Source organism: Manis javanica, chromosome X (genome assembly GCF_040802235.1).
Source record: "Manis javanica isolate MJ-LG chromosome X, MJ_LKY, whole genome shotgun sequence".
Taxonomy (NCBI): Eukaryota; Metazoa; Chordata; class Mammalia; order Pholidota; family Manidae; genus Manis; species Manis javanica.
Genome location: NC_133174.1, coordinates 98,919,425 through 98,946,790, shown reverse-complemented (window position 1 = coordinate 98,946,790; position 27,366 = coordinate 98,919,425). Strand labels below are relative to the sequence as shown.

General features: G+C 47.6%; 1 protein-coding gene across 2 annotated transcripts in view; it reads left to right on the top strand.

Moving 5' to 3' along the window:
- Positions 1-3,710: 3,710 nt before the first annotated feature.
- Positions 3,711-27,366, top strand: part of TSC22D3 (TSC22 domain family member 3) — a 57,821-nt gene continuing 34,165 nt past the window's right edge. Inside the window, exons 1-2 of one of the 2 annotated variants that reach the window (XM_017657238.3) lie at positions 3,711-3,849; positions 4,423-4,854. In XM_017657238.3, the coding sequence (XP_017512727.1) occupies positions 4,535-4,854 (320 nt within the window). In that variant the 5' untranslated portion in view covers positions 3,711-3,849; positions 4,423-4,534. The remainder of the gene's footprint in view (positions 3,850-4,422; positions 4,855-27,366) is intronic. The other variant, XM_017657239.3, reaches the window with a different exon arrangement.

Below are 27,366 nucleotides of genomic sequence, written 5' to 3'. Positions count from 1 at the left end.
GATGAACAATTGTGGAAAGTTTCAGTAAGGATAATCTGCTTTCCCTAGTGAAGAAAGGTTAACAAAATTGGACTAGATGGTGGGGAATTGGGCTTGCTTAAAACCCTGTTGTGTATCTTAACTTGAACCTAACTAGACTATAAGTGCTTAGAGGGCAGCAATCTATTCTCCAGATATGCTGGAGATATGTGTATACACAGATATGTGTAACCTCTCCGTGACTCAGTTTTCTCATCTCAAGTGAGGTGGTATCTAACTTACAGGGTTGTGGTGATAATTAAATTGAATGATGTTATGTAAAACACTTAGCACAGTGTCTGGCACATGGTAGGTAATAAAAATTCAGCTGTTATAATGTTATTATGACAGATTTGTCCATTTTCTTCCTGGCTCTCTCCACAGTACAAATTAAAGTCTAAATATATTAGTCAGTAAATCACTGATTGCACTTATTTTTTGAATATGCAGTCTTCCTAAAATGTAAATGTTTGATAAACCCATCGTTGAAAGGTCACCTAATGATTAAAAGGCACAAGCTTTTAAGTAGGATTGAAAACTGTGGGTTCAAATCCAAGTGCCACTACTTACTACTTAGGTGACCTGTGAGTTTTATTAACTTTCTCAAACCCATTTTGTCACTGGAATCATAATACCTACTTCATAGGGTTGTTGGGAGGATTAAATGAGATAACATATGTAAAGTGCCTGGCACATAGCAGATACTCAATAAATGACATCTACTTTTTTTCTTAATAATTGCTAAATGCATGGCAAACTTGTGAAGTGAGAGGATTCCCTTACTGTTTCACATGAGGTCCCCTAAGACCTGGTCTCCCCAAATCCCTTTCTAGTCTCTTGACTCTCACTGTTCCATCTCTCATCATATTCTGTAATAACACTGACCTGCTTTGTAATCCACACCTGGCCCCCAGCATCCATGCTGTCCTCACCTCCCAGCCTCTGTTGTCTACTCTCCCCACTTAGACTGCCCTTCTCTGCTTCCAGAGCTGACTCTTCCTCCACACTCCTGCAGCTTGTGCTCTCCCCCGGCCACACACACATCAGGCTTCCATCATCACTTCCCACTTGTGCTATTTTTGTCTGGTTATGCATCTATTTTGCTGCCAGACCATGAGTACTTTGGGGGCTTGGGCTGTGTCTTATTTACTTCTGAATTTCCACTAACACCATATTGGCACAGGCAAGTGCAGGGTAAGTGACTGTTAAATGACTCCATCTGAGAAAGTGGCACCCTTCGTATTCTCTTTCTGCTCCACCCAGAAAGCCACCAACTTGGTCTGGAAGTGGGTCCCCCTATGATTGCTGGATTTATTCAAGAGCACTTTGCTGGTTAGAGTCTCTCCATCCCATACAATATATATGAGCCAAGCAAGGCTTCACAGACAGGAGCCCAGGTGGCCCTGCCCAGTCAGCCTTCCACAGAGGTATGCTATATGTCAGTGTAAGCTGGACTTGTATGCACACACACAACAGACTTTTGAACTCTATCTCTGGACTCTCTAGATTTTTCTATATCCAAGTTATATTTGCTCTTGATCAGCCTGGATAGAGTATGCAAAGCTGCACTGAATATTAACAATACTGCTTGAGAGCAAGAACTACCACAAGGGAAATGTCAAGGGGACAAAATCTTGAATTTAATGGTGCCAAATGCAAAAAAGGAAATACTTCCACCAGGGCCTTATCCCAAGGTTATGCACAAAGATAAGAGGACTCAAGCAAGTATAGAAGCAAAAGGCCCCAGGAGTTCTCAAAACACAACTTAAATATTTATGGAGAAAATATATTTTGTTATAATGTTTAACATAAAATAATTATAAACAAGGGGAAAAATCATAAGCACTGTAATTAAAAAACAATTCAGTAGGCTATAAGTCTACCCAATGCATATGAAATTTCTTATTCTACTACCTCCTCTGGTTTTTACCCAAGAACATAAAAAAAAAAGAATGAAAAAGAAAAAAAGGGAAAATTAACACATCCAAAGGAGTGGCTTTTGAGAGAACAAACTGAATCCTCAGCAGTCTGTGAGAACATAGGGACGATACTTTCATGAATTTCTGCTGGTCTGGTCGATGACCTCCAAATGCCTTTTTCATCTCTGATCTTAGGATCCTGTTAGGAGCCAGGGATACAGTTTGTTTCTGGTTTTCTGACCCCTCCAGGAGAGAGAATACTGCCCTCCTTCCATTTTCACAAAATGGAGGACCCCATGTAAGACCCAAGGGCTTTGGGAAGAATAGTTGGCCACACTTAACTCCTAATCACAGGCCTGGTGTCTGTGGCACTGGAATGCCACATCAATGGGAATTTCACATCTATGGAAGCCCAGGCTACAGGGACTCAGGCAAGTGAGCTCCACTAGAAAGATGGTGGCTCTGGCCCTGACTGATGTCCAGATGTACAGCATGGCCATGGAGCCCTCTCCCTGTGAGGAATCGGCTTCCTCTTTCCTTCTTCTCTTAGAACCAGTGCAGTGTGGATTCCAGTAGGGGGCACATCTAGCGTTTTTCAAAGATCTAACTCTGTGACCTAGGAAGGGAATCGTTGCTGTCTGAAACGCAAGATGGCAGTATATACTGGTTTACTGCAAGGTCCTCCGACTTGAGAATGAAGGGGGGGGAGTGCTGACTAAAACTAAAATCCACTTGAGTTTTATGCAAAAACTGAACATTATGAATATTTCTGTTTTTTTTCAGGAATAATAATTACTGAATATTATATAGTCAAGTATTCCAAGTCTCCAATTCCTGAGACACCCTGGGAATCTACCACTTGCCCACCCCGCATATCCCTACATCTCGCAAAGCTGGAGTATGACCCAAGGCACCAGAGCGCCTTGCTCTCCACAGACGTGCCTTTTCATCTACCCTTCCAGAGTCACCTTCTCCCTAGAGCCAAGAATCCCTCAGCCCGAAGTTTCAGAACACCCCCATCGCCAATGGACACCCAGTCAGTGAAGCTCTTGAAAGGGTAAAGATAGAGATCACCTAAGGTGGCAGGTGGTGATCAAAAAAGGGGGCAACAACTTTGAGAAGATAAATGAAGTGAGTAGACATTTCAGAACTAAGAAGGAGGGGCAGCGGCAGTGAGGGAAGCACGGGCGGGGTGAGGGTGGGGAATAAATAAGACAAATGAAGGGGGAAAGACGAGGTAAGTAAGGAAATACAGAAAAGGAGGAAACGAAATAAGGAAAGGAAGTAAAGAAAGAGAAAAAAAGAAAAGGAAAAATGAGAGAAAGAGTTCCCACTTTCTCTGTGGAAGAAATAAGCGCTGAGAGAAAGCAGGCGGTGGGGAAGTGCCCGGATTAAGAAGGGCGGTTGGAGAGGGAGAAGGAGCACGGCAGAGCAGAGCCTGTCAGGGAGCCGGCATTCCCTAAGCCCTGACAGAGAGGGCCTAAGATGGGGCTGGGGAAGCGAGGGGAGCGCGAGTGAGGAGGAAGAGATAAGTGAAGTGACAAGAAAGGAACAAAAACCTGAGGCAAATTTGGGCGCGCATCTGTGAGTTTTGTTTAAGGCATTTATTGGGGAGTTCTGGTGTGTGCCTGGCACTCCCAGACTTGGCAGGGGCAACCGCTCGGGCTTCGCGCACCCCAAAACAGGCTTGCGGTTTCAGGCTGTCAAGACGCGTTTTCGAATACGGCGTCTCTCCTGTAGGGGGATCCCTCTGCAAAAAGAGGCGCATCTGCCCTCCCGCGAGCTCGAGACTGGGGTGGCGCTGTGGCTCCGGCCGGCTCCTCACAGATTTCGGGCGTATAAGCCCCTGGCGGCGAGAAAGCGCGAGCTCAGGCGCCGGGCGCGCTGAGGGGGTCAGCCGGGACCGGCTCCGGTGAGCGCGGTGAAGGGTGCGAGCGGCCGTGAGGGTGCGGGCGCAGGGGCAAGGCGGGCGCCAGGGCTTGGGGGCAGGACGGAGCTGGCGGCGGGGCCGGCGCCCGCGGGGCAAGCGCTCTCCGTCGGCCCCCCGGGGGTAAATTTACGTGCTGTCACAGCCTCGCTCATTCGCTCGCCGCTCCTGCCACCGCTCCACCGGCACAGCCCAGGGGAGCCCGAGATCGGGAGAGCCAGCGAGCCGGCGAGGGAGTCAGTAAGGAGGGAGGGAGCGAGGGGGCGCCCCGGCTCTCTCTACCCTGCCGCCCGCCCTTCCTGCTGCCACAGGTCCGCCCCGGCACCGCTCACACTTGGGAAACTTAGGACTGCTCTGGGGCCGCGTGCGGCACCTCTGGGGGGCGGCCCAGCCTCTAGAGGAGGGGGAGAAGGAGGAGGCAGAGGAGGAAGTGAGCCCGAAGGATCGGCCCGGAGCTGTTTGTCCAACTGTTTCTATTTGCACCCCGAGCAGCACAGCCAGAAGGGGGCCGAGCCCGGGTGGCTGGCTTTAGGTGCTAATTTCCAACTCTTCTCACAGCTTGTCTCTTCTAGGCACCCTGGAGTCCCCTCAGGCCGGTCCGGTGGGCTTGCACCTGCCAGCAACCCCTGAGCTCTCAGACCAGGGGGCCCCGGAGCCCGAGCCTAAGAAGATGGCCAACTCCAAGGCCGACTGCCGCTCACCTGTCGGCCTCGACGGCTGTAACTGCTGCCTGGCCCTGGCCAACCGCAGCGAGCTCCAGCGAGAAAACAGCGGGGAGAACAGCGCTCTGGATCCCCCTTCGGTGAGCAACTTTCGACAGCTGCAGGAGAAGCTAATCTATGAGAACCTCAACACTGACAAGCTGAACAGAATAATGCGTCAGGATTCACTAGAGCCAGTGCTGAGCGACCCCTGCTATCTGATCAAGGAGGGCATCTGCAACCGCAAAATCGACCAGACCATGCTCTCCATTCTGCTCTTCTTCCACAGGTGGGTAGCTGGGCATACGGGTGAGCATGCTCTCCCTGTTCCAAACAGCTTCTGTTGGACCATCACCTCCGTGGGACAGAAGGGGCAACCAGGAGGTTCAGGAGGACCACAGGGGAGGCCGGGCTCACAGACTGCCATGACAGGACCCGAGGCTACCTGGAGTCCTGTGGCATTGGGGTTGGGTGGGGATGGGGCATGTGCTGACAGGCGAGAGCCCCGTTTTGGAGGGTGTCTGCAGAGGTTTTCCTAGGGAGATGCTGGAGCTGAGAAGGTGGACAGAGTCTTGGATGGTTTGGGGGTAGCTGGTGGCACCCCTTCTTCAAATGCATACATTTCCACAGCCACTTTGGTGATTCTGCCATGGGATGTTCTTGGGATCTGAGATCCACCCTTCTCAAAAGCCCATCTCTAAACACGCAAATTCAGATTGGAACTCCAAGGGCTTTTAAATTACTGAGTGGCTCTGACCTACAGTGAGGGCAAGCAAAATGTCAAGACAAATTAAGCTGCTGCTGGGATGGGGGAGGATGGGGAATAAAAAAAATAGAAACCTGTGGGAATTTCTTGAGAGTCTGGATGGGAGGACCCCCACACACACACCTCCTCCCTGAATCACAGCCTTCAATTTCCAATGATGGCTAACAGCAACCCCAGAAAGCATCCTAGGACAGGAGGGTGGATGAATCCATGTCATCGCAGGTGTGTGTTGGAGCGTGGGTCAGACTTTCTAGAAATCCATCTGAACAGCAAGGAAGGGAGAAGGAGGGAAGAAACACAATGGGAAAATCCAAGGTGGCTGCTGTCCTCCAGTCTCAGACACTCTGGTAAGAGCCAGTCTTGGGAAGGGAAAGGAAGCAATTTCCAAGCACGGGGGAGGCAACTTCAGAAACCCAGCCATGAGTTTCGTGGTGTTAGAGCCATTCGGGCAGGGCATCAGTCTGTGTGTGTGTGTGTGTGGTCAGGGGGGTAGATTTTATTCTTTCTCAACAATGCAAATTATGCAAGAGAAAAAGAACCCTGCTGAAGGGAGATCTAGATTGTAGTACAAGTATGGCTCTACCTCACTGTGTGAGCCTGAGTTAGTTGCCTAACCTCTCTGATCTCTAAGTTTCTTTCTAGTTCTGCAATTCTGGGTTGTTGGCAGGTGGGGTGCTGAGACAAGGTAATAGGAAATTTTGAACACCACAGAATATGTGAATAATTGGATGGCTTTTCAGTGAAGCACAAGTAGGGAATTTTCAAAGTAATTGAGATATGCAGGAAATACAGTCACAGCACTGAGACCAGGTTTGCCACCTCAACTCTAGAAGTTCTGAGAGGGGACAAGCAGGACTACCAACTTTATTAGCATTATTCTAACAAGTTGTATTTCTCAGGCATTTTTCCACACCATCAAAGCCCTTTCTCATATATTATTTCACTCTAGGCATCAATTTATCTCACGTTCTCAAAGACAGCACGTTGCTACTGAGCAGGTTTTGAGGGAATCTTCATTTCTGGTGAAAGATTGCTGCAAGTGTATTCAGACCACAGATGCTGCAACCCTGCGGAGTGAAAGCCTTAACAGGCTCTTAACAATCCCCCTTGGCTCAGTAGGAAAGTGGTGGCTGGAAAGGCGTGACAAGACATTTGGAAAGAGCTTCTTTAGCATTTGCACATTCAACTGGGACAGAAACTGCCCCTAAATGGCCTTGAGGCCCTGTGAGGTGAGATTGCCTCCTCAGCTCTGATTCCTAGGTTTAGAGCCTAGGACGGTCAGACATAGGTGAGTGAGATGTGAGGCTGAAAGCTGGCGATCAGTGTTCACATGCACTAGACCTTGGGAGGCTTTCTGGTTGTCTGGGTTTCTTGATGGGAGGACCTCCTTTGTCGCCTACTCCATTGATACCTGTTTATTGACGCTTGGTTCTCTCTAAAGCCTGGAAATGCTATGGGGGCGGGGGGTGTTAACATTGGTGGAGGGAGAAGGACAAATTGTTGAGAAGGTGTACCTGAGCACTCTGCCTCCTGGGATCAGAGCAACTCAGCATCCTAAACAGCTGAGCAGTGAACTAGCAAGCCCTTGGTCTCCCATGAGGCTGGGGAGTGACAGGGTTCTTGCAGGACAAAGCATTCTCTCATTTTCCTTTACAACTAGGACCTTAGAGATTGAGAGTTCTGAGTTTGATTTAGTTTTTGCCCAGAGTGACATACTCATTAGCAAAGTAGGAGACCATTATTGCTGGTCGTGGGACTTCTTCTCAGTGTCTGAGCTGGACAGCCTTCTCTTTCTTCTTTTATTCCCTGGATTTCTATCTTCATAAGTCAGCCATCATTTTTTACTTTAATTCCATTTAGTGATTTGCTATTTCAAATTCCTGCTTGGATATTATTTTCCTTTAATTTGTCTGCTTTCAAGACTGCCTCTTCTTCCAAGAAGGAGCTCTCCCCATGCCTCTGCCTGCAGCCCACTCCCCTGCTGTAAGCCTTCCTATATTCTTGGGAGGAAGGGTGAGGCACATTCTTGATTTCTATCTGATTTGTCTGTTTTGACCTGTCCCTGGCTCTCAGCTTAGCTTATGGTTTCCTTGGAATACAAAACTGTAAGCAATTTGAGGGTAAGATTGTGTTTTACACTCACTTGGTTTTCTCTCTCAGCTTCTACAGTTACACAGCCAGTACTCAGTAAAGGTTTTTTTTGGTTAGATGACTGGTTAATTGTTGGTGTGGCCCTATGTAAAGATTTTACAACTATAACCTAGTCTTATAAAATCCTTATTAAAGTTTAAATGTGATTTTTTCTGTTTGAACCACATGCAGTAACTCTTAATAGCCTGGTAGATAGCCTGATGGACAGTGCTGTGTATGTGCATATATATCTACATACAGGTGCAAATTAGTGGTAATGGACATTCATTTTGTTGGGCCTCTAAACTATTGGTGGGGGGGTCAGATGTGTTTTGAATACTATCTCATCAATCTTGTGTTAAGTAATAACTGTAATAGATTAATAGCTAACATTTATTGAGCATTTAAAATATGTAAGCATATCTGCATAATCTCATTTAATATTTACACCAACTGAATGAAATGGGTACTGTTATCACCCTTCTTCATTTTCTAATGAAGGAAGTGGAGGCTTGGGGAAATTAAATTATTTGTCTCGTGCCTCACAATGAAGGACAGAGCCAAAAACTTCACCGAAGATCAGTCAGGCACTAAGGAATTGTCTATGAAGAAAGAATTGTTAAGCACAGGTACTGTTAGCCCAGAAACTAACCAAATGGTTAAAATGTCCTTAGTAGGTAGGTGACCAACCCTCCCACTCAGGTACACAGGACTTTCAGGGCTCAAACTGGGACAGTCCCAGGGAAAGTGGAATGGTTGGCCACCCTTGTATTAGAGGACTCCACCTTATAATTCAAATATGCTTCCAAAACTGGAGAACTAAGGAGACAGTTAGAATATACTGGTCAAACAGTAAAGTTTCTAATTTAAATGTAGCCTGCAAAAAACTTGCAAAGTTGAAATTGGACAAGTCTTAAGTAAAGCATAGCAAGCTGGAACTGAACTTTTGCCATATTTTGTTGTTCTTGTTGTAACCTCAGATTTATTTATAAGATTCTACCCAAAACTTCTTAATCAGCTATATTCTGCCTTCAGCCCCTAAGCACATCTGCCCCATCTGGTCTGAGATACTCTTGAGTCTGAGTTCCCTTCCAGCTCTAAAAGTCCTAAGAGTCTACCTTTAAGCTGGCAATAACTGGTTCCCACACTTAAATGCTCAGAAAATAATAATAGCAAATATTTCTTTTTTTGTTATTTTGTTATACCCATGGTTGTGGTTTATTACAGCGAGAGGCTACAGATTTCAGTCAGTGAGGGGCAGAGATGCATGAACAGAGTCCAGAAAAGTTGCACCTGGAGCTTGCTTCTGTTTTCTCCTCATGGAGCTGTGGAAAGTGCTATCATTCCTTGGAAAATAGTGTGTGACAATAATAGCAAAGATTTCTAATTGCTTTATGTGTGCTAATTCATATTAGCCTTCCCTGTTGAGTTGATATATAGTAGGAAGGGGAAAAATATAGATTCAGAAATCAGGTTTCCAAGAAAATTTGCATAAAAATTATTTGTGTTTCTTTAAGTGAGTCTTAGAACTAATGATTTCATAAATGCACATTCCTGGACTTGACTTCTGAGGACGTAGCCACTTATACAGTGATCTGAGGGGTGAAACTACTCTCTCACTTGCCTGTTGTATTGTCTAAATTCATACTCTAAGATTCAGTTCTCTGTCCATGTACCATTGAAAACTCCTCTCCAATAGCACCAGTGGTATGTGGACCACACCATGAGAAACCCTGAATTAGAGATTGCAACCTTTTGTCAACTAATTTGCCATTTGATTTTGAGGATAGAGGGCTTTGCTGTAAAAAGGTTTTGGGTTTCTATGTGGTTAAGCCTGTCATTCTTTGCCTTTGTGATTTTTACTTTTGGTGTCAAGCTTCAAAAGTCCTTCCCTAGCCCAAGGTAATTTAAAATAACTATTTCCTGAGTGCCTAGTGGTCTGACAAAGAGTAGGCACTCTTGCATTAAGGTACATTCCCTGTTAAAAACACAAATACATTTGCAAACTTAACATTCATGGTTTGGATACTTCATGAGAACCTCGACATATATGAAATTCTAACTTTTTGCTGAGGCACAAATGTGAATTCCATGTGCTAAGAGGCTTTTCCTAGTAAGTGACCCTAGTGCTCTATCAGCACCTACTACACACACACACACACACACACACACGTGTATTTTATGTATGTATATAAAATAAATATTTAAAATATATATACATTTGATATATAAACATAAATGTATGTGTATATGCACATACATATATGTGTGCAGATGTATATGCATGTATTACATATATAACTTTATTGGAGTGAAATGTATATAACATAAAACTTGCCTTTTTAACCGTTTTTGAGTGTACAGTTCAGTGACATTAGGTACATTTACAGTGTTGTGCAACCATCACACTATCCATTTCCAGAGCTTTGTGATTATCCCAAACAGACACTCTGCACCTATTAAACAATAACTTTCCCATTCTCCCCCCTCCTCAGCCCCTGGTTAACCTCTATTCTATTTTCTGTGTCTGTGAATTTGCCTACTCTAGATATTTCATATGAGCATAATCGTATAATATGTGGCCTTTTGTGTCTAGCTTCTTTCACTTAGCATAATATTCTCTAGGTTCATCCATATTGTCACATGTAACAGTATTTCATTCCTTTTTATAACTGAACAATATTCCATTATGTTCCATGATTTATCACATTTTGTTTATCCATTCATCTGTCCATGGACATTTGGGTTGTTTCCACCTCTTGGCTATGGTGAAAAATGCTGCTGTGGACACTGGTATCCAGGTATCTTTTTGAGTCCCTGCTTTCAGTTCTTTTGGATTTCTACCTAAGCGTGGATTTGCCAAGCACCTACTTTTCCATGCAATTCTGTGGGCCTCTACTCATAGTCAGTCCATACATATGTTGTAATTCTCATGAAATGAGCAAATAGCTGTTTCTTTGGGAAGAACACCCCCTCCCTAAGTCTCACTCAGCTGCTATTCCTAGTGATCTACACTGAAAAGAAAGCGAAGAAGTTTAACGAAGTGATTGAAATAGAAATTTTATGGGGAAACGATATGCTTGGGGATGCTCATGAATTAGGGCCTGGCAGAAGTTTTAGTGTGTCTCTTTCATGAATGGCCAGGGTCTGTTGTACCTTTTAAAAGAGTAACATATGACACCATTACTTGTCATTGACTACTTTGTGTGGACTTGTATCTTAGATCTTCTTTCAGGGTGGCAGCTTACTGGGAATAGAGTTGTATGGGAATGGAACATGGGAAAGCCAAGTCTGGAGAGGAGAGGTAGAGAAACAAGGTGGGAGCCCGTGAGAGGCCCTCTCCAGTCTGGGGCTCTGGGTAGCATGAGAACTTGAAAGGTCTGGATGGAAGGTTCATACTCTTATAGAAAGACAGCAAAAACAGAGTATGAATTTCACCTACTCCTCCAGGAGTGGACCCATGTGAGCCCACACCTCAGAAAATAACCCTTTCCAGAGTGACCTGACTTTCCCTCCTTTCCTGAAGAGGTTAACACTCCTGCTTATATTTGCATTTCCAGATAAACTAACAGGCTCTCAATTCCAGGTAGAGTGTTGGCTCCTTTCCAGAACAGGTCCTGAAGGCCAGGGAGTCTGTAAATGGAGATGGATGTGTCTGGCCAAGGCTGCCAGGGTCTGCAGTTCCCCAAGTGACAGAGCCCAGCAGAGCACTTGCCCCCACCTCGTGGGCTGGTAGAAAGGAATGAGGTCGGCCATGTCTGCACCTGGCGGTGGTCACTGCGCTGTTTGCTCATCACGATTCTGCTCCTCCCTGAACTTTCTCCTCTTATGTAAGGCAACCCTCGAGATAACTACAAAGCCCTAATCTGTCATGGCTGGCTGGGTTTACATAACAAAGTGGTTGGTGTTGTGCTTGAGCTCCTGACAAGCCAACATGCTGAGTGGGAATGGGAGCTCAGGCCCATTTGGTGGGGCACTATGTGTGCTCAGTGCACTCAAGGAAGGGCATTCCATAGCCACAGGGGTAAAAAAGACAGAATATCCCTTTTAGATGAAGAGAGCAATAATGGCCCAGGACATGTTGTGCTATCCCAGTGCCCACAATAATGGGACAAGGGTTAAGGCTACACTGTGGGGCCCCACAGCTTTGGCAAAGCATGCCCTCCATAGAAGCCCATGGGCTAATGAGAGCCTCATGAAAGCCAGAAGGCTCAATCCCAGCCTCAAAGCAGGTGAGTCAGGGCAGGAATAATGGCTTATGGAGGCCACTGTCTGCAATGCCAAAATCCAGCCCATTAAGGAGTCAGCATCAGGAGAAGATGGGGGTCTGTGAGAGCAGAAAGCAAGCTTTTCCAAGTGCTAATCCAGGCAGTAGGGAATGTTATCTGTGGGCAGAACAAATTCACTTGTACCTTCTAGTGGGAAATCTCTGCCACAAAGTAGCTGTTGCCCTTTTGCAAACAGTGTAAGAGGTGTGAGATCCCAGCCACCATTAGAGACTGATTAAGGGGCTTCGCATTGTGCAGACACTAGCCTAGGGGAAACAAGAGCTGGAAGCAGGCTTGGTCAGTGATGCCCAGGCACGCTATCGGTCTTCCTCTCCTGGGAGCCACTTTCCTCAAATAGGCACAGCCTGAAATCAGGCTCCTGCCTGTGGACAAAGCCCCATGGGACCTTTCCCATCCTTCCTCGAAGGAAGAATTTACTCACAAAATAGTCTTGGGTATTCAATCCACTTGCTCCTGTCTTTTCTTCTGGGGAGATGGAGAGCAGCTGCTCACAGCTTAGGGGTCTGGCCAGGTCTCCCACTCTGAGCTGCCTAGGCCAGTGATTGGCCATAGCTATCCTGAGAAAGAAGGGGATAAGTGAGGGGAAGGGAAAGGTTTCCAATGGCTCTTTCCTGGTTTACCCTTCATCCCCCTTTACACACCTTCCTTAGCCTCACCCCCAGACTAGGCTGGGCCTAGGCCAGCCTGAGGGCCCTGACTCATATGGCACAGAGTGCCTTATGTAACAGCCAGGTGACTGAAGCCTCAAGCTTCTGCTTGCTCAGTGGCAGGTCTCTGTGGGGCCAGGCATTCAAGAAACCTGCTGGAGGGCTAAGGCAAGCTCAACATACTTCCAAAGGAAAAGCCTGCTCTCCCTGGTGTCAGGCAGGCAGTCTGCTCCGTGGCAAGCGCCAGGCTGCAAAGGTGACCTGCCTGAGCCCTCACCCTCAGCAACAAATGTAAGCAGGCAGGTGAGTTGCTTGGGCTTCATGTGGTTTGGAGCCTTTTTCATGGGGAGGGCAGCTTCTGCTATCACCTGAAAGTGCACTGCTAAAAAGACAGCCCGGCACATCTGGAGGGGCCCCAGAACAGATCTCAGAAGTCCTCCTTCCTTTTATATTTGCTTGTTGGTTCAGGGACTGTTCTGGGGACCCCAGGCAGAAGGTTTACTGGAAGCTGGAGGAGCTATTTATAGAAAGACCCTCAAAAAGCCAATTCCTACCTATTCTCCATAAAGTCTCAAAGTCCCTAGGCTAGCCTGAATTCACAACAATTCTAAGCTGTCTTCCTGGCCTAGTCAGAAAATTATATTACTGGCTTGGTGCCACTGAGCCCCCAGCAAAATCGGGCTTGGTGGATTCGCTGATATCTATCCCTAAAAAGCTCATTTGACTATCTACAGCACAGAATAGCCCCATCAAGTTAACATTCCACTGGCTCAAAGTTTCTGACTAAACCAACCAATAGGTCCTCTTCTCCTCTTCCCTTGTCTTTGCCCTGGCCTGTCCTACTGTGTCGCCAGCAGGTAAACGACTCACAGGCTGAGGGTAGTTGAGGATACTTCTCTCCAGCCTGAGAGAAAGGAAGAAACAGGGAAACAAAGTCCAAAACATGGTATAGGAATTACCAGAAGGCATGGTGTATCCAAAGCTGAGCCAGAATCCAGTCACTATTGGGAGCCCGAGGTGGAGGTGCAGAACTTCCTTTCCTTGAGACTCCATCTAGGCTTTGAGCCCCTTGCTTCTCTTTATCCCCTCTGCCCTTTCAGTTCACTGTCAGTTGCAGGAAGAAAGGAAACTAAGAAAGAATAAGACAAAGCCCTCCTCAGTTTTAAGGCAACATACTCTGCCTGCCCAGGCGAACAGAAAATGAATGATGGCAGCCTTGTACCGAGCAACCAAGCACTTCAGTTAATCAATCCATCCTTTATTGGCCTAGCCTACTATTTATGGAGCAGTGCAGGGGATTTAGTGAATGCCTACCTTGCTAAGCACTGTAGAGGGCATGGGAGGTGGCAGAGGCTAGGACCAGGCCTGGGTTGCTAAGAGTGTAGTTGGAGGAGTGAAGCAATGGTGGCCAAGGCCTGCAGGGAAGAAGGCACTGCCACTGGAGTTACCACGGGCCAGGCTGGAGCTCCTTCTCCTTGAGGGAAAGGCCTCAAGCTTACTGTGCCCTGCTCCAGTCTGCAGGTCCAGAGCTTGGAGGGTGCCAAGCAAACTAGGGAGGGAGATCCTCTTTATGGCGGCGGTTTCCAGCAGAGCTCAAAGAACGGGTTGGCTTTGGTATGGTGGGAAGCAGCCATAGGGCTTGCTGGTTGGGAGAGGGGAGGGAATCCTTGCCAGTTAAGTGGGGATTATGGGTAGGAAGGGGCCGGCTTGAGGTGGAGACAGCAAAGAGCACTCCATTCTTCCTGGGCTGGAACCCAGAAGCTTTAGGAATGAAAGCCTCACTCTGGCCCTCCTCTCATTGCCCCTCTCTCACACTGGGCAAGTTGGCCCCCTGTAACCTCTCCTCAGGGACCTGGGCAAGCCCTGGATAGGTGGAGGCCTCCAGGGCCTGAGAACAGGAAAGCACCTCTCCTTTATGCCTGGAGAAAACTTAATGGACCCAGGAGGGTTGAGCTTGGGAGCGCAGCAGGGGAGCCTCAGGGGGCTTCATATCTGTGCACCCTCTGGCCTTGGTCTCCACAAGGCCCTTTTGAGGTGGGGAACAGACCCAGGGGGTGTTGTTAAAGTGCTGCCATGAGAATAGATATACCATTTGCCCAAGTCTCCCAGGAAAACAGTTGCTGGCAACCCCACAGGTGTCATTTTAGCCTTATTTGCGCCTTGGTTAAACCCTTCTTTCCCAGATGCTCTACCAAAGAGGCCCTGGGGTAAGGCTGAGGAAGGAGGGAAGCGTCGAGCCGACAGGCAAAGAGAGGGAGCTCGGGTAGCACAGGAACCTGTCTCAGGTCACCTGGGGAAGGATCAGCACTCCACCCTCACTTTCTGAGACTGCCCTCCAGCTGGTGTCCTGCTTACCTACGCCCCCACCCTTTCCCATTGGTGCTCCAGAGAGTTCACATTTAAGTTCACAAACAGATTCAGTCAACACAAATACTTCTTGCATACTTTCTATGTGCCAGGCTAGTGTTAGGCACTGGGAAGAGAATGGGAAACAGAAAAGGACTGGTCACAGCCATCATGGAATAGTCAGTAGAGTGGGAGAGATGGTCATTAACCAAACAGTCACACTAATGAATGTATAATTACAAAATGAGTAAGTGCCAAGAAGGAAAAGCACTAAACTCTTCTATCAGGGAATATAAAAAAGGATCAGACAAGGCTTCCTGAGGAAGTGGTACTTGAGCTAAAGAAATGAATCTCTAATGCTGAAATTCTAATTATCAAACCCAGGTCAGAAGAGACAATTTTACACAGAGATCTTTCTAAGGAACTCATGAAGTCGTACCATTAGGCAATTAACTGCTCACAGCCTTGGAAATATCTTTAGGCCATGAGTGGCTGGCAGGTCCGAAAGGGGAGGACTGATAACGTTCTGACAAGGGGAAGAGATGAGTTTTGAAGCCCATGGGGCAGCTAGTACTTAATGTCATCCTTTGCTAAAAATAGTCCATGACAGTATGGAAATGTGTAAAGGCTGGTCCTGAGGCCCAGTGATAAAGTGGGTATAGCCTGTGGGGAGGAAAATTTGTTTTTGTTAATTATTTACTATAAAGAAAAAAGAAAGGGGAGGGTCCTCTGGGCTTTCTTTTCCCTCTGTGGGCCTCCTTCTGAGTTATGAATGCTTCTCATTGTACAGCGGCAGCGGGGCACAGAGCTTCAGGCTACATCCCTTTCTGGAGCCCAGGGTGTAAATTTTCTGGGCTGCAAATGTCAGATATTTGTCCAGGCTGAAAAATAGCTTCAATGCAGAAAAGAAGGGAGGCTACACCTCTGAGAAGGGCAAATAAATTGATCAAGGGGCTCCAAGGAGCTTTCATTTGAGAGAGGTGGCCCCACCACAATGACAAGGCAGGTGATAGCTGAGAGTTCAATGTGATCCAAAGGAATCTGATTGTAAAGGGTCCAGATAAGGCCAACGAGCCAACAGGAGGTAAACCTGGGACTCAAGGAGCTGTGGGGCCAGGCTGAAAGAATTAAGATAATTGATCTAAGAGGAGTGTAAGGGTGGGGTGGAGGGTGGTAGAGAGAGAGCTGGTGAGCGAGCAAGAGACTGATCTTCAAATATAAGAAAAGTCACAACTCAGAGATGGTGACTGGTTGTTTCCAAACCACACTAGGAACAGAAGAAGAGGAAACAGGCCACTACTGTAGCATGAAGAATTGAGATTAGATAGCAGAAAAAATTTCCTGGCTACAAGCATTCAGAGAAGCTAGATGAAATTACCATGGGATGTTATATTAATTTATAAATATGGGGAAGGTAGCGACAGTAGCAGTAGAGAACTGGATTAAAGTATGAGAGGGCTGGTTATAAGAACATGAACTGGAGGGGATGGACAGACGGGGAAAGCAAAGGAGTCAGAAGCAGGTGTTTATAAGGAAAAGGAAGTGCACGTGTGATAGGTGACTGTGTTTTCATGAAAATACTTTCATAATTAAAATGTCTATGAATTTACATTGTAGGCCAGTCACTAAAATTAGCATATACTCTCTTGGGACTGGAATGGTGTGGGGGAATGGACTGAGGAGCTGTTAGGGTCCCTTCCCACATCCTTCAGCCTTCTCATCTCCTGGCCAAAGTAGTCTCAGTGGGGCACCCATCTTTCTCAGGCTAACAGTTTTTCAGGAGTACCCTTGTTCTGGGGGCATTGGAATAAGACTGCCCACCCCAACTTGTGTGGGAGGATGATTTCTCCTGAGCCCACAACTAAGATTAGACACAGGGGATACAGTGGCAACCAGCCAACCAGGTAGGATTCCTGCAGCAGGAAACTTAGAGTCTGGTGGTGGAGACAGATATCACATAATCATTATACAAATAACCATAGCGTTACAACTGGTCATAATGAAGGAAAGGTGCAGGAAGCCACAAGAACACAAGGGGGCTTCCCCCAGGATTAGAAAACCTCCAACAAGGAAAGTCACCTTGCTAAAACCTTGGGCACTGCATGTACCCCCCTTTCTGAGAGATTTTTGCCCCAGATCAGTAGCAAGGACAGGCAAAATGAACCCAGACGCTGCTAATGCTGTAATATGTGAACTTTGAAGCTCTTCTGGCCCTCGGAGAGGAGCAAGGAAATTTTCTTAGTCAAGATCAAGCAGCCTTGATTTAGGCAGAGTGATTCTCTAAGGGCCATAATGGTCTATCAGCTGAAAATCAGAATCAGGAAGACGTTGAAGAGTTCATCACTTGCCAGATGAACAAGATGAAGGTCAATAAAGAGAATAAAGAACTAATGCTCTGAAACTTATACTTGAAACTGGCCCCAGAAATGACTATGTCTCTAAAATGCTGTGTCTTCACTCTTCTACAGAAGGCTTTGCTAGGATATTCTAGTAATAGCTGCAAGGTGTGCCCAGGGCTGTTGAGTCCTGGGAAGCCAGGATCCTAGAGAGGCAGGGCCTCACTCTGCTGTTCCCTGTCCCTCTTCCAGCTGGATGGGAAGTGCTGGCCCTTGTGGGAAGCTGGAATGGCATTCTCCACTCTTGAAAGACCCTGGAGGGGCCACCGAGGAGCAGAGAAGGACACTAGCCACCATGTGCTCATGAAACACAGTGGCTTCATGTCTGATAGACTACCATTGACAGACTCTGTGACCTTGGCAGGTGAATTCCCTGGACCTCGGTTTCTTCATCTAGAAAATGGGGCAAGTGCATCAGGGAAGGTTAAGTGAGAGGATGCTCCCAGGAAGCACTTAGTAAGGGAAGCCTTCATTATACCAGGCAAGTCATATGTGGAAACAGAACAAAACCTTCTCTGACTTGCCCTGCCTCCCTCTCTCACCAGACCCCACCTCACAGACCCTTCCCCTTGCTCCCTCAGTTACACACTCTGTCCTGCCCAGAGCCAGCTAACTCCTGAAACCCAGTCTGGCACACTTTCTCCCTGTCAAGGCTTACTCTCTGAACCTTCTTCATTCACACTCTGGTATAAATGACTGAGAAGACTTCTGGGTTTCCTCCTGCTGAGGGCGGGTGTGGGGTGAGGGGGTTGCCAGCTTTGAAATTTTTACCAGAGATCAAAGCTCACAGAAGCACAAGGGCACCCTACTAGCATTGCTGGCAAATGGCGAAGGATTTCAGAGGGCAGTGGGGTTGGAGACTGCCTCTGCAAGGCCCTGAGCTTCCCCTTTCCCAGGCTTGGCAGCCAGCTCCTTCTGCCTCCACATGCATCTTAGATGGATACACAGAGGCTCAGAACTGGTAGGGCTTTGGCGACCATTCAGTCTGACCCCCTCTGTTACAGATGGGAAAACTGAGGCCTAGAAAGGGGTGGGTACCTGCCCCAAACCAAGCAGCCAATTAGTGACCAGCTGAAAAGAGAAACCATGTCTCCTGATTCTCTGATCCAATGGTCTTCCGACTTCTCATCTTTAGATGGCTGTGCACATCCCATCCCAGTAGGTACACAACATCTCCAAGCCAGGAGACCGGCTCTGGGTCCACCTGATGCCAAACTGGTGGGGTTTTTTTTATTTGATTTAATTGACTGGTGGTTTGGGTGTTGTGGAGTCCCAGCCCTGGAATCCTGTTTTGGCTCAGGCTGGAGCTGCATACCACAGCCACAGTCATGCAATGGGGACAGAAAGGCCTGCTATTCGGGTTGGAAAAGAAATCAGTTGCTGAAACATTGGTCTTTTTGAAAGTTCCAACCACAGGGGCTGGCTGGCAGAGCCACTGTCTGGGCTCCCCTGGAGGATCCAGCCCTCCCCTTCAGTCTGGGAGTTAGTTTAGGAAGCTGGCTTGGCCTCAGCAGAAGATCCGGAGGGCAGCCCTCTCCCCAGGAGCTCCAGCCTTCCCTCAGAGCCTGGCAGCCCCAGAAGGCACTCAGGGCAGGGCACTTCCTTCTGCCTCCACAGCTGAGCCATCCCAGGCTACCTAGGAGGCTCCCTGAGCACTTTTTCTTCTGAATTTGGCAAAGAGTTTCCAGTTGCTCCCGGACGGCAGCTACAGAGAGAGAGCTAGGGATCAAGAGAGCAACTGAGGGAGAGAGAGAAGAGAGAAGGGAACCAACCACAGCCAGGCAATCAAGGCTTCCCTGGACAGCAGTGAGATGAAAGGGGAAAGGCTGGAGGAGCCCCAGCTTGGGGAGGACCCTGAACTCGTGGAGGAAGCACAGTTCCTGGAGGAGCTACAGCTCGAGATGTTAGAAAGTGGGTCAGATTTGGATCCTGAAGATCTGGGTTTGAGTGCTAACTTTGCCACCAATCTGATGCTTGAGCTTGAGTAAGTAACTCCCTGCCCTTCATACAAAATGGGGGAGAGAGAGACGAGATGGTCTCTTCCAACTCAGATATTCTGGACAACTTGTGTGTGGATAGAAGATATTCCAGTTATTCTGGAAGACTCTAGAATTTTGTATGTGAATGAGATGCATGGGCACTTGAATAAGTCATTGAACCCCTGGATGTTAGAATGGTGAAGGGAGCAGAAGGAGTGCACATGAACAAGAAAAAGGGAAGGAGAAGGTGGTAAATGTGCAAAGAGTCATGACCCCAAGAGGGGGTCCAGGCTGAATCAAATGTTAGGGTAAATTTTCAAAATTCAAGGGTGATGGGCTTATAATAAGTTAGTAATGAGAACCAGGATGTTTGGGGGTGTGGTCAATGCAAAGCTGCTAATAAGCCCCTCCACGAAATGTCTGCCAGTGGCCCCTTCAGCTCCCAGACTCAGGTACTCAACCCAGAATGCATTTCTTGAGTTCTTCATGTGTGTCTTTGAGGAAATTTTCAATTGACTTAGGGAGATTTTCAGGTCTTAGATGTTCACATCCAGATCTAAAAGAGAGCTCAAGAAGAGAGCCTAGACTAGTCCCCTGTCTTAGAAACCTGCTTTCTTGGTAAACCCTGATTTCCATGACTCAATGCAGGACCCTTTGAGAATTTGACCCCTGCTGTACACAGCTACTCTGCCTGCACAAATGCATAGATGAGCTACCAGAAACCAATCTGCTTGGTGAGTGTTGCTGTTTGGTACATTTGATTGCATTCAGATTCCTTCAAAGTTGGTCATCCCTCACTGGGTTATATGGTGAGAGTCTGTAAGCCAGAATAGGTGACATTTCACTAACCAAAGAGCTCCTTGCCAGGCCAGACATGAGAGCTGAGGACTCCCTATATCATCTCCAGTGTCCTCTGCCCGCCATCTCCCCCCACCCCCACAGCGTCTCTCCACTTCTGGGGAAGCTGCTGTGGGATAGTGAGAAGAAGAGGAACCGCCCACACCTGCACAGACACCTGCCCATTACCCTGGTGTCCTCACCCTCACCCCCCCACACGCTCTGCTTCCCCGCTGCTAGCCCTTCTTCTTCTTGGTTCAGTCCATTCAACAATCATTTCTTGTCACTCAGCTAATCAATCATAGATTTTCTAAGATTGGAAGTGTTCTCAGAATTCCTGCAGGGAATAGAGCTGCACCATATAGAGCCCTTACAGTCCTCCCTGGCACCCTTGGGGCTGCTGGAAGGGAAGAAAAGGGAGAAAGGAAGGAGAGAGTTGAGGGGAGGGGAGTAGAGGCCAGGGAGAAGGTGAATTTGAGAGAGGGAAGGGGAAGAGGAGAGAGTTTAGAAGAGGACAAAAAGAGAGGAAGTCGATTGCCCCCACCACCCTCACCAAATACAGGTTACACTTCCAAACAAACAAGGTCACAAATAAAAATCTACATGTCCCTTTTAAAATTTGTAGGGTTTAGATCCTCACCTGTCTTGCTTTCCTCACCAGAGGTTCTTCAAGCATGGCTTCACTGAACCAGAAGGCATCTCCCTGTGGGTGGTGGAAGTTAGGGGAACTCTGTCCCCCAGGAACAGAGTGGGTGGAGCTCCCAACCACAGAGCAGTTCTGCTTTACTGAGGACTTTGTATCCAGAGACCCTGAGAGAATCCAGGTTAGATTCAGGGGGAGGGTAGAGATGGAGGATGATTATCTGTTTAGCAACAACAGAAGCTGTAGGCCACTGAAGGACCTTAACTCTCCAGCCTGAACGGGCATCTCTTCTAAAGTATCCCCAGGGAGTAGACATGCTGCCTCGGCTTTATGGCAACTACACACAGGCCAGTTCCTTTCTCCGCTAGCACAGATTGTTAGACAGTCCAATATTGGCACACATCTTTTTGGCCTGCAGAATGCTTTGGCCCCTCCTCTTGTGTTCCTGCTGCTGGCAGCAGGCTCGAGGAGTGGGGTTCGCTAGCTTCCCAGGGAAAACCATGTTCCCAGCTAGAGGCACCACGTGCTCCCGGCTCCCCAGAAGGAGGTTGCTAGGACCAGGGGCCGGCAGACTACTGATGTGGGCTTGGGGCACTCCAGCTGATGCAGTCCCTGGGGCCAAGGCTGAAGAAGTCCACTCACAGAGGGCACTGCCTGAGTTAAGTGAGGTCTAGTGTGGAATGTTCAGCAGGGGAAATAGCTCGAGGGAAGAAGCACTTGACTGAGAATAAGGGCCCTGTGTTCTGTTGCAAACTCCAGTCTGGACTGGAGCTGGCACCTGAAAGGAGGAAAATTATAAGGGCCAGGGCCTTGGCCTGAGAGGAGGGCATGAAGGAGGCAGGCTCAGGATGGTATCCTGCCATCAGGCAGCCTAAAGCCCTGCCAGCTGTACATTGGAGCAGGAAATAAAGCCATGCTTGTTGGTAGTGGGGACCATCTGTGTGCTCTATACAGAGAGCACTGTTTCCCCAAGTGTGGTCAACATATGCAAGTGGTGTGCAAGATGATTTTAGGTGGTATGTGGACTAACTCTGTTTTTCTATTTTTATAGCTATTTATTTATTTAACACAAATGGGGGTGTTGTCTAACACAGACACCTTATGGTTTCAAAAATACTTCTAAGATAGAGACATTTTAAAAAGTGAATCTGCTTAAAGTTATTTTAGAGAAAATATTGGGAAAAAAAACTGGTGGTACTCAGATGGGGCCAAAATCTTGACAGTGGGAGGCAAATCACTGGATTGGGGGCCATGCTACCACACCATGTTAGCAGAGGAGAGCCAAAGGAGCCAGGGGATAGTATGAGCCATAGTGTAAGGTTTGAGATCATCTTGTCTATGTACACCTAGCTTGAAGGCCCCCTCTGACAGCCCTATTGCAAATGTAAGAACACCCAGCTATTTTTATATTCCTGGTGTCCTGCTCTGCCCCATGACACTCAACACTCCAGATTAGCAGCAACCCTTTCCCTTGCTCCAGTGCACTGTCTCCCCCACACTCCAGTACACATGGAGTGACTACTGCTGGCAAGTTGTTGGGGCTGTCCTCACCAGCTTCCACTGATTTCTTCTCAGCATTGTTCATGGGCATATTCAACTTAAAAGCAAGGAGATATTTCCGGGAAGTAAGTCAAAGAGGTTACAATCTTTCTGTGAATGCACAAAGCTACAGTAGAAAGACAGGAAATAGGGCACTGCGGCAATTTCGTACGAGCTTGTGCCGATTTCCTGACAGATTCAGACAAGATTTGTTGGGAAATTTGTCTAAAATCAAACTGTACAAGAGGCTTCCCTCTTTTGCCAGCAGTTTGTGGTGGGCTCTGTGTATGTGAGCTTGGTCCACTTCCTCCTTCCGTTGCCCTTAGATATGGAACATGGTTTAGCCCTGCTTCCTCCCCGCACTCACCTGGTGGATTATGAGGGTAAGGCCCAGAGGAAATGGAAAAATAATAAAGGTTGGGGGTCTGGTCTCCTGCCTTCTGACTGGGTTGTAGTTCAGGAGCCTAGTGTGTCTTTCCTATGTTGTCTGGTCTCTGGAGCTGTCTTTACATAAGTCACCAACTGACCTTCAAACACCTCTAATAAAGGAAACACCACAATATCCTTTGGTCATACATTCCAGTGCTTAACACCCTCTGCTTTCCAAGACTGTTCCTCCTAACTTCTATTCTCCATCAGGCTTAAACACCACTCAGTATGCCAAAATGGTAGTTCTTATGTCCCATGACAACCCACTTTTCTTAATGAACTAAATCTCTAAAAAAAAATTGACTTTGAACCAGCTTGGATTTCTCCATGCTTTAGACAATCTCCATATTCTCCACCAGAGATTTCATTCTGTCCTCTGTAACAGCTGAAAGTGTAGCAGACACACCTTTGCCCTTAGCCAGTTACCTCAATCTCTCCTCTGACCCGTGGCACACATTTGCAAAATGGCAGGTTAGGAAAGGAGCAAAATTAACTGGACCCCAGTGAACCTAATTGCCTGCCCAAATGCCCTGAGCTTAGCGATCCCACTGGAGACTAGAGCAGTGTAGAGTTGCATTAGTAGCCCATGGCCATGGAATAGAGAAGGAAGATGACCTTATAGTTCCTATGTGCTTCTTTCCTATTTAGAGCATCGAGGACCATGCTTGTTTCTTAATGATACTAAATTGTGTGCTAATGATTCATTGCAGCCTCTGTCCAGCTGTCCTACCCACATTGCCCCATTCTTGTATTAGGTAAAGTCACATTTTGATGATTTCAATATTCATTATCCATCCACTTTGTGGGTTATTTATAGCAGTCACTAAATCCCAGGTTATGCCTCATCCCTATCACCACCTCAGCTTCTAGCTAGTCTCTGGGTGTTTAGGCATGCAGGGTGACTTTGACACCAGTTCTAGTTGAGCATAAATAAAGAAAGTTCTTGAAAAAATAAGTTATCCACTCACACACAGATTCCAAATGCAATCATAGTTGAATCTCACATGGTTGGGGTAACACCAGACATGTGGCATGGATAATCCCAAATAAAAGGTAATAAGGAAAAAAATCATGTATTGCTAGTCTTGAAATTGCACTGTGGCTATAATTTTTTTTCAGTAGCTCTGCCTTGCTAATTATTTGGGCTGATATGAAAATGAGCTTGCATCCTGGAGTCTACAGAAACTAGGAGGAGAAACTGAGGGTAGGGACAAGCTAAGCTGAGACCAAGGATTGTCACAGAGACACTTCACAAAATGGGAAAGCCACCCAGAAGTACTTGGGAGTTGGCTTTCAGACATACAGAAGTGTTTTCTCTGTGTCTTTGGAATGTTCATATGGTTGTTTCTGCCACGGATTTATCCAGGAAGATCTAAGGGGCTTGTCCACTGGTCCCTAGCTTGACTTGGGGAGACACAGGGCCAGGGGTTGACTAGAAATCATGGTTCCCTTCTCTGTCTTCACTATAGCCTGTGGCTGTGTCCCTGTGCCTGGTTTGGTCGTCTGGCCTGTGCAAGTCTGAAGGAGGTGCAATTCATCTGAGGAAAATCATGTCTGAGACAGGAAGGGGCATGGCAGCCTCTTTAGCCAAGGATTTATGTATCTGTCACAGGAGGGAAGTGTGAGCTGAGAAACGACTCCCAGAAGTGCTAGAATTGGAAGAGGCAGTACGGCTACCTTTCATAGTCAGTAGTGTATTCATTCAGAATCTGTGCTTCCTCAGGACGCCAGCATGCTGGTCCTTCCTCCCTTCCTCAAGCCCATCCTCCCTCCTCGCTTCACTCTGGGACAGGCACACACTTAAGAAAACAGAGCAGAGCTGTCCAGGTGCACCCTGCCAGGGGAAAAGCTATAGGTGGAGGAAGGAGAACAGAGGCTTGTGCCGCTTCCTGTCCAGCAGTTAGAGGCGGGCCTCAGACCCTTGCTGCTGATGCCATGTTGTCATGGTTATGGCACTGTGGCAATCTGGGTGGATAGAGTTCCTCCAGTCCTGGCAGCCCACAGAGACCAGGGGGCTCCATTCATTCGGACTCTACCTAGACTTAATTCTTGCTGTCTTTGTGAATTGATTTTTGCATTTTTGCCTGCTGTGCTATCTCGATTATGAGCCCTTTGCTGAGCCTGGGACACATCTTTGCTCCACATCCCTTCCCTTGCTGTGAGGCTGCTAGACCCACTCCCTTGGCAACTCCATCAGGCTCCTTGGTGTCTTTGGGGAATCTAAGCTGGACAGCAGTGCTCCATCTTTAGGGCACTAGCTGTCCTGATGGCTTCTAACCTCTCCAGTGCAAAGGGAGTGCAGCTGCTAAGTCCACCCCAGCTGTCTTTGGGAGTGCCCACTGCACTCAGCTCTGTGCCTAGCACTGGTGGAGACTGACTCCTAGCCTTCAGGTGCAGCTCTTTGTGCATTCCTTCCTTATTCTTTGTCTCCAGGGCAGGGGCTTGGCCAAGAGAGCAAATTCCCCCACCCATGGACAAAGAACTAATGACTGCCTTTGTGCTGCTCTTCTGAGAAAGCAAAGGGTGGGACAGGACAGGCCTGAAGTCTAATAGGAAATGTGAATGACACCCCAGTTCCAGACCTTGTCCCTCACCAGCACATGCTGCATTAAGTGAGAGGAGATGCATATGAATTCTGGGGCAATGTCTTAAGTCTGGGGAGGAGAGTCTTGTAAACCTAGCCAAATCTGAAACATTTTGATCTGGGGTAGAGGAAGCAGGCACATCTCTTGGAAAATGGTGCAGTGGGTTAGGATTTGATTTTGACACTCACTTTTCTCCCCCATTCTCTCTCAAACTATCCCCTGCTGCCCAAGACTCTCAACTACAGAGTGATGATAGCTCATGTTCCAGAACTTTCCTGATCTCCCAACCTCTTAATCATCCTCCTTGGGAAGGCTTGTTTTCTGCTACTGCTCATGTGATACAATGAATTCAGCTAAGGTGTGGCTGAATTCAGAGCCGGTAGTAGCTGAATGTGCTTCTGCCTCCCAGGTAACAATTCTTTCTCAACCTGGACCTTCAAAAAGAGGAAGCGAAGTGAGAACTGCGGGCTCAGCTGAAGAAGAGTGGAGCTGCCCTTTCGGGGCAAGGTTCCTCTGACTGTTAGCCCCTCAGATCATACCAAGCAAGCAGCCACCCTCTCCATCCATGTGTAAGGCCATCCCTGAAGATGTGGTTGGCTTTACAGAGGGGACTGGGAGGGTGCTGGCTGTGCCTTCCCCACTCTGGTGGAAGCCCAGATGCAAGGTAGTGGGTGTCAGGGGACAGGCAGCAGCTTAGCCTGCAGATCAAGTAGCTGAATTCCACCTAGGACTCTGTATACTCCTGTCACCAGCCAGGCAGGCAGTTTTGGAAGATGCAGGAAAGAAACTGGAAATCTCCCCTCTTATGTGTACCTCCATTGACTTTTCCAATGTCTGAGAAAGCAAGAACAAGGCAATTACTTGTAATAGCAAAACCATTCTTGCTAAAAGGGAGGAGCTCTAACCACTTACAGAGCAAGGGTTACAGTCCTTCCGAGGGGTCTGTTGCAAAGCTATTTTTGGCTCATTTGTTCTTCTTCCCTCTTTGAGTTCTGTTCCTCTCCAGGCCCCTCAGGAGCCCCCCTCTCCACCTCCTTCCCTGTCCTGTGCTCACACAGGCTTATGCAGGGGAAGTAACCCTTAGCCAAGTGATTCTTTCATCCAACACGTTTTTTGTGATGGTCCCACTGCTCCCTTCCAGAAGAACAGGGACAAACACCGTCTGGGCAGATGTAAGGGCCTCTTCCTCTCCACCCAAGCACACCGAAATTCCAAACACTCTTGTTTCCTTAGTTTCCTTCAAGCACAAATGGCTTTTGCTGCTGATCCTCTGCTCTGGGTTACCCATTTCCTGCTCAGCCCTGGCACAGCCAATGTGTCTCTGTAGAAGCTACCTAGGGGTAATTTGAGAAGGAGCTCTAGGCCACCACATGTGGAAAAGGAATCAGGGGAAGACGCATGTGGAATAAGAATCTCCTAGAGAAAGATGCTAGGCTTTTTGCAATGGGTCTGAATAGTACAGAAATACCAGCACCAGATGTTTCTAGGATGCCAGCATCATTTGCTCTAAGGTGATTTTTGAAATTATTATTATTATTATTATATTCTCCCCATTGCAGTGACTCTAATGAAATGCCTGACACTGTTCCATCTGCCTCAGAGAGTCAGCAACCACCTGTGTGCTGGCTGTGAAAGTCTTGGGCACACATACTCCTATGCAGCCTGGATCCTTCAACTTGTACCTGCAGTCTCTGATGTGTTTCTGCCTAGTCAGTCAGCTGGGCCCTGTGGCTGAGCCTGTTTGGGTGGGGAGGGTGGGAAAATGGAGCAAGTGCTCCAAGAGGGAGCTATTCTGTTCTCCCACCCCCCTGGCTCTCTAGCTTGCTTTCCTAGTTCTGTCGCCACTTCTGGGCTTCAATCCTGGCCAGGCCCAATAGCCCCTGCCTGGAGTGCTGGGCCTGAAGCTGAGCTCGCCCACGCCTCCACCGCTCCACCTGTGCTCAACCCCTAGGCTAGTGATGGATTTCTGTCTGCCTGGCCACCGAGCCCACCTAAAGATGTCTGACCAATTCCTTCTGGCTTTTTCCTCCTCACCATTCCAAAGATGCTCATTCATGATGGGGCCACAGGTTGGAAAGAGCTGCTCCAGCAGATTCACTCTTGGGAGCAACTCCCTCCCCCTGAAAGCTAAGTGTCAAAGCAGGAACACTGCTCACATTCATTTGGTCTGGCCTTTGTTTTACCCATTTCTAGAGTCACATCTTTCACAGGCCTT